The sequence below is a fragment of the Thermobia domestica genome, chromosome 16 (genome assembly GCF_964235325.1).
Source record: "Thermobia domestica chromosome 16, izTheDome1.hap1.1, whole genome shotgun sequence".
NCBI lineage: Eukaryota > Metazoa > Arthropoda > Insecta > Zygentoma > Lepismatidae > Thermobia > Thermobia domestica.
In genome coordinates, this window is record NC_137469.1 from 77,344,198 (window position 1) to 77,358,825 (window position 14,628).

The following is a 14,628-nucleotide window of genomic DNA, read 5'->3' on the forward strand; positions in this document are numbered from 1 at the left end:
TATCCATGAAATGCTACCGTAATATTATTTCAATATCACTTAACCACATAAGTCCACTTTGAACAAATTAAAAATATACTTTTTATAGTGGTTAATTTCTAGCGTTTTTCCAGGTATTCAAAGAGCTTATATAATACACATTCCATTACCACAAAGAATTATATAATAAATACTAATACTATCATAGTTTACACTTTAATTTAATATGTGTCCTTTAAGACTAGTAATTTTATTAACATATCCTTTCACAGCAACTGACTACTTAAAAGGGTTATGTGCGTTTATCGGAAGAACAAGTAAGAGCTCAATTCAAGGAAATGATTGGATTAAAATTTACAAGTGTTGAATTTAATTGACAAAAAGTGTGTTTTCTGGAATACTTGAAGCTGCTTTTACAGGATAAGGAACATTTTGAACGGAATTATAGTAATAATTTTAGCTTACATCATACATCCATAGAATCGTGATCCAAGATGACCGAAATAGAAAGGAGCTCATGGTGCAAGATAATTGTGTTTGTATAAACAGAAGTTTCCACAGGTAAGAGTGTTTATTATCTATCGAAGTGTCATCATGTTGTCGAATATAAGCGCCTCTTCTCCCCCTCCCTCCCGAAAAAATGTCTGTTTTGAGGATCAGTTTATTATGCGATACGTACACCTCCTATAAGATAACTACGGAAAATTCACGCAAAGTTCAAACCAACGGATCATTATTGGCTGAAAAACCAATGACATGTTGCAAGAGCTGTGTATATTTATCGTAAAAATAAAATACAGTACTAAGCTTAACTAAAATTGGGGAAAAAACAATTAAAAATCACCTATTTGTATTTGTATTGTTTTTTTTCGAAAGCATTTATGTAATTATAAATGCCCTTGAAGAATTCTAGCGCTACATTTTGGAAAAATATGGCTCTTATATTCGAGGAAATATGGTATTTATTAATGACCCATTAGCTTTTATATATAATCTACACCGTTGTCTTTTTCTTCTTTCAGAAGGAGCGACGTGGCAAAGAAAAGAAAAGGAAAATACGCGGAGGAAACAAAAAGAAACCGTGTTGCATATTGTAATTGACTGTTAGCTATAGACATTATTGTTTCGCATGAAACTACATATACACAATCTATACATAACGTAAATGCATACATACATGTACACAGTGGATTGACGACGTTGGTGTAAGAAGACATCAATGAGACGTCAGCTAAGAGCTGTATAAACATCAAATGGCTGTTGAAAGAAAAAGTGCTTTGTATTTTATTAAAGTTACGCCAAGTTCTGGTTGGCTGGTTAGTAACGAGTGCTGCTGTGATTTGTTCGTATATATAGAGAGAAATAAACTAAATGTAAACAGCAGTTTAATAATAGGAGCACATTCCAACAGTGTATAGTGTAAAATGTGTGGCCTGCAGTATGAGATAGCTAAATAACCAGACCTGGCTACAGAGAACTGCAATTCAGTCTCTAGCGGTAACACAAAAAGAAAGAAAGAAAAAGAAAAATGTTAACTATGGCCAGTATATTTGAGGTTCCGTGTACGTGCAGTAATAGCACAAAACTTCTGCAGGTTATAACACTAATTGTTGAAATTTCAAGAAATCGTAAAATAAAAGATAATAAACTTGTTTTAAAAAAAAGTGGGTTGCGGAGATTTTGTTTAGTGAAAAAAGTCATTTATATATCGAAAAGGAATTTTAAAATGTTGAATAGCTATTATAGAATAACTTGAAGAATTTAGTGTTTCCTGCTAGAATGATTTTTATTTAGAACAGTTGCTGTTGTCTTTGCATTTCTTATTTCTCTTAAGATTTTATAACTGAAAAAAAAAATCTTCAACTTTCTTTTCATGTTTATCTATGCGCTTTGTTCTTATATTGTCAGATATGATACTTTTCTGAATCTTGGTTGTACAGGTGTTCTGTACTTAAAACTGAATGTACGATTGAGAGTTTTCCTGTAATGTGGTGATAACTCTAATAAGACGTTTGTTTCTCTTTGGTAATAATGTAAACTTGTATCTTATGCATTAACTGCAGTTTTTCAACTTCTTAAAATAATTTACTTCATTTCCTCCTGAAGAAAATAGCAACATCCTTTCGCTTGTTTTCTAAATATCCTTAAAACTTTTATATATCATCTAGTTGATTTAACTACATGCATTTCAGAATCTCATTTGCGTACAGTATGTTACGCCCATGTGTCATATTAAATGTGTGTCCTATATCTGAGAAATATGAGTAAATGTTGAATTAATCGTATTCATCCAAAAGTTAAGAATGAGTATTACGAGAGAAACAAATCAAATGGAGTATATAAGAGATGTCTTGGGTTACTGTGGTTGCAGACACTTAAGTGTGTTAACATTTTATCTTCTTTTCTATCATCATCTATTAGTATGTTTATGGTGCCTCATTGCCATGTGTGGTACTGTGCATGAGCTTTCCTTTCATATAAATATATAAATGTATGTATGTCAAGACAGTGCATTTAAATATGCGGCCGAAACCAGGGAGTTAGCCCGTAGTGCGAATCCTAGGGTGTAGGATGAAAGCATCAAGCGATTTGCCTTGCTTTCCTGTTGTATTGATCTAATGAGATTATATCTAAGAAGAAAGTGCTTTTCTTTTGAGATGAGACTGGTATACAGAATGCATGTCTTTCTGAATAGTTAGTATTTTGTTACAGAAGTAATTTGTCTTTATTGCCTTATTACGAGAGTATGTTAACAGTAATAGAAAAGTAAATCCTTTCTCATAATTTGAAGTTATAATAAAATACTATTCAAAGACGTATTAAAAACAAGCGACGGAAATCAGGACCTATTAATGTTGTGAACAAAGAAATCCAGTGCGTTTTATATTTCCTGATGTCTTACTTGTCGCAAGCAATATTAGTAATATTTCAGTTTTAGTTAAACCTTTAATTCAGAAAGCTTTGATATTTGAGATAAAAGGATTTGTATCAGCCGTAGATTTTACATTTAAATGACGTTTAGGGGCCTTTTCACAGGTAGGGCAAATCCTTAACAAAAATTATAGGCATTTAGAACAAAAATGTATTGGTATAGCATGGTCATACCAATAACGATTCACCAAAACATGTAGCATATATTACCCTCAAAATAAATTGTGTGCTTCATTCAAGAAACGTATCAATTTTAGAGTGTTTATCTTTACGGACGTACTTTTCTTCTTCTGAATGTTGTTACAAGAATTCAATATGTTAATTCTATTTCAACGTGAGACCACGCGTGCCAGTACGGTAACTTCAAATTAAGGACATACGTTAGGTCACAAAAGGAATCGTTAAGTGCTACTGACATTTCTTGTAAGAAAGAAAATATATTCTTTCGAATTTTAAACTAGCGTTGTGTATGATGCAATGTAAATACTTAGATGTGTTAACGACAGAAGAAATCAAATATCTCAAAGTTGTATTTTTGTATGACTTTTCTGAAAAAATTAAGAAAATACTAACATGGAGTAGTTTTGTGAAGTATGGTGTTTGATAGGGGATTATGTTCGTTCTATTATTAACATCATGCCAAATAATTTATAATATAAGAATTATATATATATATATGACTTGTAGGTGTATGTCATAAACAATATATGTACGCACTAGAGTAACTGTCGTATCATATATTGATAGCTACCGATTATGAATATTCATGCTTCTTTTACGCATACTAAGGATTAACATCATATGTATCATTATAATTTCAATTAAACTGGGTATATATTCTCGGTTTGGGAGTATATATATATATAACAGCTTCATCGTTTAGAAGATTCCAAAACAAACATAAATGTTAAATTGAAGATGAGTAGTTTCGCAACTACAAAACTCAGAAAGATTTACATTTTGCAATAGTTTTACATCCTAGCTCGAAAACTACAGGAACCCGCAAAAATAAATCGGGGAAGTTAGGCAGAAACTAGTAGGTGCTGTATTTAAATAACCCATCTTCTTCAATATTAAGGTATGTACACATTGGTGTAGGAAGTCAAGTAGAAAATAAGGCTAAATGCATTTATATTTTCAAGACTGTTTATAAATATTAGATTTTAAAAAAATATTGTAACTGATGTTGCATATCACATTTAGTTTTTATGTAAGCGTCTTTTATTTTTGGCTGTTATGCAGCCACGTACAACAGCGTTTTGTTTATTAATTAATTGCTGCTTGTTTTGAAATTTAAAGGTTCTTTTTCAGCACCAAGAGATGTTGAACATAGACCTAGGCTTTGTTGTGAGTTTTGAACCACATGAGAACAGAAACATTAATCCTTCAGCTATTGAAGTTTATTTTGATTTTTGTAAATAACTTTTTATTTTATTTTATTTTGTTTTTTAATAGCTGAGCTCTGTTTTTTGGTCTGTATTGTGTGACCCTTATACTGAAACTGAGAAAAACTGGAAATCGTAATTGTATGAGGGGGAAACGAACTAGCCTCTTTGCATATATAACACTTCCTTTGCAACCGAAGCTATTTTGAAAATAAAGGTCACTAAATCTATTGGTTTTGCTAGAACGTTTGATTCATAAACCCTGCTATTTCACTGATTCTTGTCCATTGCAATCTTCGACACCAGACTACTAACGTAAGATGTGCCACTTACAGGTTCGAATTCAACCAAGAATATTTGTTAACCATCATGTCACTATTCATTTGATCAAAGTCCACAGACTGAGAAAATCAGCAAATCATCTAACTAGGTTATACATTGGACAAAAAATGGTATAGCTATAGAATTCGCTCACATTTATATTAAGTCTTAAATTTACGGTATGTAGATTTATAGTAATAGAACATACTAATAAGTGGTAAAGTGTAGAAGTTTACTAACTTCATAACGTTCTTTAATATGTATAAATATTTTTGCCTTAAGGCTCTTTAAGGCTTTAGCCTCTCGTATGACTGAGAGTTGGGTAGTGTGGTTGGACACACATCTGGATGTGTTTTGGGTTAAGAAAATATCATTGTCTTTAAGATGCAATCTAAGGTCGATTGGAAGTGATCTACACGTAAATTACAGAGCGCGAAAATCGCTATTAGTCGACGATGATGATGATCTGTGTTTTGAAGAGTAAAATCTGTTGAGTTAAAAACATCTTTAAATTAGTTTCTGATTTAATTTGGCTCTACAACTATAGAACAATATATTTTAATTATCGTAAATGCTATTATTACTTATAAGGCGATCCATGTTTAATTAGATAGTTTTCTTTGCTACCTAATAGGCCAAGTTTGACAATTTTAGTGCCATTCGTTTTTTAATCATCTGCTTTTGTTTATGTATATACAAAAACAGCTTGCTCTGTGGAAGGGATGGCCAACCTTTTTAGGTTCGAGAGCTACTTTTCGCTTCAGAAATCACTGCTGGTCTACTTACCAGTCTAGTATTCCGCTAGGGGGAGTCTTGAATCAATTACAACAATCGACACAGTCAGTATGGCACAGACACCACGGGCTACCTCACACGACTTCCCGGTCGATTAGCCGACTGCGGATGACGCGTTGGGTACCCCTGATGTATGGACTTGAAGGAAAGGAAAATAGTGATCAAATAAATTATGGAATAACGATTAAATAAATGTCCATAGTTAGTATTACTTGTTTATTGTAGACCTTTGTTCGATTCACTGCTGGAGCACACATAATTCGGATTTCGCGTCCATTTGGGTAACTGATCACAACTGCCGTAGTAGTTGTGGTGTTCTAAATTAAATCAACCAATAAATATAAACGTTTTATCATATGGTTGTATAACAGCTAACAATAGTTGCTAGTAAGTAATAGCGAAAAGTGAACTTAACGTTAGATATTCATTTTAAGATATTCAAGGTTTCTATAACTTTAATTGCGATATATAAGTCAGTTCAGTGTTATTTTCTTTCGAATACTCTTGTTAATACCTAGACTTCCTGTATAATAATCTTTGCTCTATTACCCCAACACTCTAAAATTGAATATGTAGATAGAGCACAAACAAATTTCTCAAACTGCGTTGGTAGATTCCTACATTTCGAGGTAGGATGGTAAAGAATTAATTTTCCAAAACTACCCTTCCAAGAGTACAATTGAGTGTTTTTGGAGCCTTCTATACGATGATGTGGAAAGTATGCGTCAATAGATCCACTCTGTATTTCCTGAATTTCAAAATCATGATAAATGTTTCCAAGTTTTCAGTACTATTCGAGAGGGAAAATAAAATTTTCTGCTTCTAGTATTATGGGTCTCATTTTCTCGTGATGTTAGTAATACATTCGGATGCAATAAATCTTTACGTGAAAAAGAACTATTTATAAGTTAGGTAAAATTACGTTACGTATTGTATATGCAATTGTTGTTGCCGAAGAATAACGCAAAATTGTTAAATGATCAGATAATAGGTGAGTGGTTATTCTCCTTTTTTTATTTCCTAAGATTCAACTAACTTGTACAGTTGTTAAGGAGCTCTTTTTAATGTTTTGAATGAACATTATTGAGCTCCTTTTTATTTATCAGTCATATCTTGTTGTGCTTAAAAAATATTTCTTGATATCTGTAGGTCGGTCTTTATGCTTAATTATTCAGGTATCGGAAATAATATTTTTTAATGAGAATCAATCGCTTGTTGTATAATATCTCAATTTGAGCATATATTCTCTGCATTTTGTTTTTCTAACTAGAAATCATTCCTATATCAGCTTTCGTCGGTAAACACATCTTTGGTGACACACACAAATTTGACATTCTAATTCCAAAGTTTTACTGTTGTTTCTGTGATTTAAAAGTTTCCTCTTAGGATCTGTAATGTTATCTTATATAAGAATAAGAACTTTATATCAATATGCATATTTCGTCACGTTACGGTGGACACCGATGAACTTCGTAAATTGGGTGCGTTACTTTATCCATTACAGTAGGCCTATGTTTTCGAAGTTGGACTGAGTGACCTAACGCTCCTAATGTATCAATTAATAAGAAAACTAATTTCAATGTTGTAACTCTACTTAATTAGTCTAAAAGTTCACTTGTTGAGTATATGTAAGTTTTTCTATGTAGCTCTTTTTCTAGATAAAGAGGTCAGTTGCGTCCCAAAATCTGTCGTTGGCTTAATTTTGTTTTGTATCTTCCTTTCTTTTTTAATGAAAGCAAGCCCGACCTGATAAAAATTAATTTTCATGATGTCTATACTATTATCAAATTTTGTTATGTTTTGTTAAAAATTGTTCAGTATCTGCTGCTGTAATGCGATAGTGCGTTTAATTTACTGCAAACCTCTTTATCTGTATTTAAATCCTTTGTAAAATACAGTTTATAGATTGTTATTGAGCTTAACAAGCTTAAGTTGTTAAATAGTTTTCAAGGGGAGAAAACAAATAGCATTAAACTTTTAGCGATCAGTTGGTAATTGCGAATTGCAAGAAAAACTCAATATATTTATTCTAGGTTCTTATGTATATATAGTCATCACGGAAAGTTGAGGTTGATTCGTTTAGAAACTGTTTAAGAATAACTGAAAAGAGCTTAGAGAACTTAATTCCTTTTCTAAATCTAAAGATGGCAGCGAAACTTTTGTCAGTTGTGCCGTTATCACTTACAATCTTCTTTTCTTAAATAGGAAAAAGAATCTCTCCTTCAGAATTTATTGGCTTTAGATGGACATACAACATTTGAGTAGCATGCTACGAAATGGAAGACCTGCTCTTTTAAATTATTTTAAAACATTTAAAAGTTACTAATTGAAATGAAAAGATATTCCTGTGTATAGTTTTGTTATCTAACATGAAAGCATACTCATTAAGAGTGTACTTGTCTAAATATGGGTACTTTCTTACTATGTTCATTTTTGATTACATACTTGTATATTAATATATAATAGTAAGATAATAATAAAGCAAAATGAAAACCTTAGTATGTCTTCTTTTTCCTTTTCACCCGAATTTTTGGCAACTCTTGCCTTTTATCTGAGACTAAAAAAGGATAGGGAATCCAGAAATTTTGGGAAATAGTATGGACAATAAAAAGGAATGTAACCATGTGGAATTAAGTTTCTAGTCAAAGGTAACAAGCAAGAGTTATCGAAAATACGGATGAAAACAAAAAAGAAAGCGTACTAAGGTAACGTTTTTATTGTGTTTTATTATTATACATTATGGTTACTGTGGTTTGTAATAATAAACCAGATATTGAAAACCAAGTTTTTGCATATATTTCTGTATATTCAGATAAAAGAAACGAGATAACAGTTTCATATGTCAAAAGTATTGTATCTAAATGAGTTGTAAGAAAATTAACTTGAAATATTTCCTGCTGTGCATATACCATATCAATAAATGCCGTTTTCGTAAAATAATTTTGTGGGTATTTCTCTGCATATATGCATTTAAAAAAAAAAAAAAAGGAAGCAACAAACTGGATTGTAAATGATGTAACAATTTTAATTGTATTAGTTCAATAATTCCATTTTGATTCAATATCCGTTGGAAAATACTGTAAATCACATAATAGTTACAATATAGATTATTCACATAAAAAAAGCCACAGTTAACGGCCTAAGAGAAGGGATCATTCTTAAACAGAAGAATGAAATTGCTGTACTTTGCTGTTCATGCACCTGAAGTATATTTGATCTTTCAAGTTAGAATCCAAGCCGAACGAGTATATTTGTAGGTGGTTGTGTGTTAAAGAATGTCTGTCTTTTCAGCTCACTTAGAGTTAATGAAATGTTACCCAAAGATAATTCTTTCATATTCTAATCGTATTTGCATTCTTTACTTATCATTATGCAAATAAATAATTGTAACTTCAACCAAGTCGATCTTCAAACCTAAAATTTTTAGTCGAAAACTGTGTAATTTGGTGTTACTTTATTTTAACTTCATTTCTGCACAACATCAAAGCACAACATTTTTTTTTCATAAGTATTTTTAAAAGGTGAGATCAGATGTTAATTTTGCATCGCAATGCGTACTACCAGAATAGTTATAAGACATTTATTTTTGTGCAGTATGTCTTATGGCATGGTACAAAAGATATATATAGTAATGATCCAAGACATAGGGCACAACTCGGAAGGGGTTTTACATGCTTCTCTTTAGTGCAGGTATCGTATGTTCGATTTTCAGTGAGAATCAATAATTGTGGGACGATAAATATGTATCATTCGTAGATAAATGATCACATTTCATGTGAAAAATTAATTTGATTTCTGTTGGGGAATACGTGTTTAGGTATTGAGATACATGTTCACAGTTCGTAATATCTTGGGTGCTGAAAAGAGACTTTAACTGCACTCACACAAGTAAAAGACGAAACGAACTCTGTATCCGAATTTTTATTTTATAGCTCTGTGTCGAATATCTTGTATTTATTGATCTGCGATCCTCCACTATAACTTTAAGAATAAATCAACATTATATATATATATAAAGTGAAATTTTTTTAAAATTCGAATTCCCTTTCTTTAAATAAGTGTAAATTATTCATTCGTATAAGCCTTCCTTGTAATGTTTGTATATCAAAACCTGGTATCCTACGGGTCCGTGGAAAAGGCTTTCAAAAGGAATGACAAGTGTTTCTAAATATAAGTCTACTTCTAAACCAGGCTGTGATTCATCGTACTGTCATTCTCACGAGTAACATCAGTGATGGAATTATTATGTTGGTGCAGTATATTCTGAACATTGTAATTTCCCTGTGCTGTTGTAGAGCTGTTCTCTATGATATGCATTCCACAGTCGACTGGGGTTTCGATATTCAAATTATCGAGTAATCGACCGAAGTTGAAATAGTGTTCATTGTATTCTTAATGTGCTATTTCATAAGTTATAAATTGAACACAAATCTTCATTACTATTACGGAAACTAAATTTTAGCTGTAGCTGTTCAGTCCGTTAGTAAGCTTGTTTTGTATTATGACTTGTGGCCTAGTTGTAGACAAAATAAATATTACAAATAATAAATGTAAGAATGTGTAATTGAGAAGGTGGATCTCCAATTCAACAAGGAAAACAGATGGTAGCACTGCTTTTCATGTAACTTTTGTCAGCCAATTCACAGGTTTACTAAACTATTATTGTGAGCGATTACAAAAACTATGGAACGCTATTCATTACTTGGTATAAATGCCAAATATACTGCGTAAAGCTTTGCTTACACCAAACAATAAAAACCAATCCGAATACTCACAACCAGTAACCTGTTATTTCTGATACTATTCTTGGTGTTGAATTAACACACAAGTAACACGCTAAAGTGATAGTCATTTTGTGTTGTTTCAACACCTCATTTTTTGCTATGTATGGTGATTTAAGGGAACGTTGAAGGTAATGTATCGAGCGATCGGGATGTGTTTATTCATTATCAGTATAACCAGCCAGCGCATAGCAAGTAAGTTTTTAGATTTTTTTTCTGATACCGTTGAAATGAACCTCAATTCATTTTGTATTTGCATTATGATTTTAAAGTGTCTTTATGTTGCGTAATAAATGCCCTTACTGTAATCTAATCATCGACAGTTAATTTGATGCATTACGGTATATTCAACAGTTCTATTGTATGTGCTTAAAAGGCATTAATATATATATATATATATATATATATATATATATATATATATATATATATATATATATATATATATATATATATATATATATATATATATATATATATATACTCTCCACCAATGCGGAAATGCGAAGATATGAGTAAGAGAATAAAGTAGACCGAATACTATGTCCGTTAATATCGATTATATAAATAACAATGAAATTTAAGGAATGGCACGGAAATCAGTTTACCTATACACTCACTTTCACATTCCTTTCTTAAACTGACGTACATATAACCTGCATTTCTGTGGAATTACTTAAATACATTCACGGTTGTGCCCAAATGTCTTGGAGATATTAAAATAGGTTTACATAATTTTTAAGTTAATGTTAATATTCAAACGCTGAACATTGTCCATGGATCTAATGTACTGTAGAATGTCATTGTTTATTTTAAAATAACAAATAAGTTCGTTTTGTTTTCCTTACAATTACTGTCATAAAGAAAACTTAAGGTAAGCATGTTGGTTTTACTTAATACAATAATGTTTAAGAACATCAGACTATCCACCTTTCTTTGAAAAGATCTACACTTTGTAGCAATTGAATGAACAGATTTTACTTCCATTTAAATATAAGCATTAAAATATTGAATATTAAGAAAATAATGAGCGTCCAGATTTTGTTGAACACAACTGAGCATTTGAACTCAAATACGTAATCTAAAAACTGGAGAAAAATTGAATTATAAACTTCGAAGTTTCTTGTTAACAACTGTTTTGTAAATATATAGTGAACCTGTGTATGTTGGGTATCACATGTTTCATTTTAAAATGAACAGTCACAGAAATTACTGCAAGTAGATTTTGAAGGAAGCACTGATTTTTAATGCAGTAAACTAGTTCTTATCCACATGTTAATAAATATTTTTCCAATAGAAGATACTGCGTGTAATAAATTTCTGCCTTAGTTGTGCCATTCACAAACTATAATTTAAATGTCAATTTCAGCATGCTAATTACCTACAATACCTTACGGTTCTACTTGTATCCTTTCCTCTTGCAACGATAGATGGAGATAAGATAGTCTGTTTCAGGAAGTATCTATATTGCCTCACCCCTCTTTGTAGCGGAATACCATAGATGGCTTTTAGTTGTGGATTTGCAAACATCCTGCATTCACCCTGTTAATAAGGATTGACAAGCAAGCAGGGTGAACGAGGACTTGGATAGTTACTTTTTTTTTTCTTCCTCAAGTTCCCTTGTGGCTATGTGAATATACTCGTTTTTGACCTTGGAGGCCCGGGTTCGATTTCCGGCGGGAACGCATGTGTATAATGTTGCTGATGAACGGAATGCTAAACGCAATCCCAATTTTCTGTTTACATTTTGCAACATGAATGTGATCTTCCTTTCTTATAAATCTTCTGCAAGCTGCCCAGAAGAAAAACTTCGAAAACTTTTGGAAGAAAACAAAGTACATCTATAACTCAATAAATACGTTTCGACTAGACTACCAACTGTCTTGAAATTGTTCAGTATTAATAGGGAAGCTTATGGCGCTTATCTGTTCATACACTTGCCTCAAATATGTATACAAAGCAATAAATTGTACCTCCGCCACCTATATTTTTGAACAAGCATTCCAAATTTCTCGTTTTGATTTATTGACCTTCGAAAGATGATAGTAGTGAGATTGTTCGAAAGGGTTTCTAAGAAGTCAAGATCACGTATACAGCCGAATGTTCAGTTAAGTGTTCAACACAAAGAGAAAAATAGAACATCAGCAGCGTAGGAGAGTATCTTTATTTCAATATGGCCAAGTTCACAGGCTGTATTTTATCCATGGAGATACACTGCTTGCAGGGATTCTTGCGATTTAGTGCAGGATTTGGAAATATGTTAATACGAAATCACAAATATGTAATTGTTGTATTGATTTTTTTTTAAGTACACATAATTCATACAGAGGGTACAGTAAATTGTACAAGTACAGCCATGTATGAAAATTGTTGTAGTAGACATTGAAACAGAATTATTACGATACGAATGTACTTGAATTATACCATTTGCATTTTACATTACAAGTAAAAATATGAAAGCTCGATTAGTCGAACCAGAAAATATGGCATAGTTTATTTGGTTTAATAAGATAATAACGTAAAATTACACTTCTTGTGTATTCTTAGTCCCAAAACTCCAAAAGATTGGATTAATTTGAATCCAGTTTTTCTTTTTATATAGAAAGAATGTAATTCTTGTAATTTTCCACATATTGAATCCAAATTGTATCATTTATTTTGAAGTTACTGACGGATAATTACGCAGTTTTGTTACTATGATTGTACACTTTCGTAAGTGGAATTAGGTTGCATTTTCAGTAAATTTTTAATGGATAATCAATTTCTGTAAATTGAAGACAAGATTTTAAGATTTTTTATATATATATAAGAAGTACTTGTTATTCGTCAATTAAGACTTTCTTCTTAAGAGGAAATGCATTTCACTTTTCAGTGTGAGTATAATCAATTGTATTAGCTACTTTTTCAACAGCTTTTAGTACGGTATATAGTGGGAGATAATGCATTTAAAAATTCGCAGACATATATATCATACAAAATTGTGCATTAGTGTGATACTGCGTGCATATTTCTTTCGTTAATTTGTTTTTCCTTGTAGAAGTTTTTTTTTTTTTTTAATTCCATGTAAAACTGCCACTTGGTAAAACAAAATATTTGTTATTGCAGTGTGAAAGAAAAGAAGCATTGAATTAGTAATGATGATGATTTAATACAGCCGGAAGGATTTTATTGTTATACAATTGTGTAATGATGTATACGTAAGTTAAAGGCATAAAATATAGTGTTTGTCTATGTTGGTGCTAAAAATAACGCTTCGGTATCATAGTTAAAAAGTACAAATGTGAATAGAAATATCTGATTCTTTGCTAAAGTTTACCATATCAAAGCACAAAATCCCCTCGAGTAGTCAACACAAATTATGACCTTTCTTTTCCCTATGATAGAGAAAGAAACTATTTATCGTGCGAAATATTAGTTACTTGTGATGACTTTTTTTTTTTTTTTTTTGAACATTTTGCATAAAGTGCTCTACTCAACAATACTAAGTATATAGTGAATTACTCAAGAGATTTTATGATTTCTCTTTTTTTTTGAGATTAAAGTAAAAAGTATATATATATATATACATATATTTGTTGTATTTACTTACGTTTCAGTTACGTTGTATATCTTTTTTTTTTTAAGGAAAAATATATAAACTGTTAAGATCTCAATTCATGTTAAGTGCTGCTACATTTTTTTTCCCCTTTTTGGTGCAACTTTAGTAAATGCTTGATTTTAAAAATTGATGATTGATTTTAAAAATTAGTGACGATTGAACCATTAGTTCAAGACCCTGGTACCAGTGAGAGAGTTCAGTGATCGCAATAACCAGGTTGCAGTTAGGCTTTTTTATTTTCTACTTCCATATATTGTTGCAGCTTCCAGTCGTAATGAAAAGTTAATATATATATATATACATTATATATATATAATAAGCATTTGCTAATGGAGTGAACTTTGTGAATATGTTTTATATTGATATATGTATCATATCTTTCAAACTTGAATTCAATAAAAATTTTTAATTTACATGCTTGTGTGTGTGTGTGCGTGTGTACAATTTTTAAGGAACTATTACGAAGCTGTGGCCATAGTGACACACATATACCCTCTTATGATGAAATTATTGTTCAGCCCTTATGATTGTATTCAATCATGCCAAAGGACACAGGACACAAGTAAACGAAGAAGGGTGAATTGCTGCATGAAGATAGTTGGAGGAAGTGGAAGAACCCCCAGAAAAAACACCGAGTAGATGTTCATCACCACAATAACTCATATGTACAGAAATCGAGTCTTGAACTTTTTCCACCAAAAGTAATCTTTACTATACTGGGTCAGCTACTCTTAATTTTAGTAACTTCCCAGTATGATTAATTCTTTTTTCTTCATTTTCTTTATTTATTATTATAATTCAAACATATTTTACAATGTACTTGAATACAGATACAATC

General features: G+C 31.3%; 1 protein-coding gene across 1 annotated transcript in view; it reads left to right on the forward strand.

Moving 5' to 3' along the window:
• Positions 1–14,203, forward strand: part of Ras85D (GTPase ras-like protein 1) — a 56,817-nt gene extending 42,614 nt beyond the window's left edge. Inside the window, exon 7 of the mRNA XM_081742637.1 lies at positions 1,002–14,203. Within this exon, the coding sequence (XP_081598763.1) occupies positions 1,002–1,076 (75 nt within the window). The 3' untranslated portion in view covers positions 1,077–14,203. The remainder of the gene's footprint in view (positions 1–1,001) is intronic.
• The last annotated feature ends 425 nt before the right edge of the window (positions 14,204–14,628 follow it).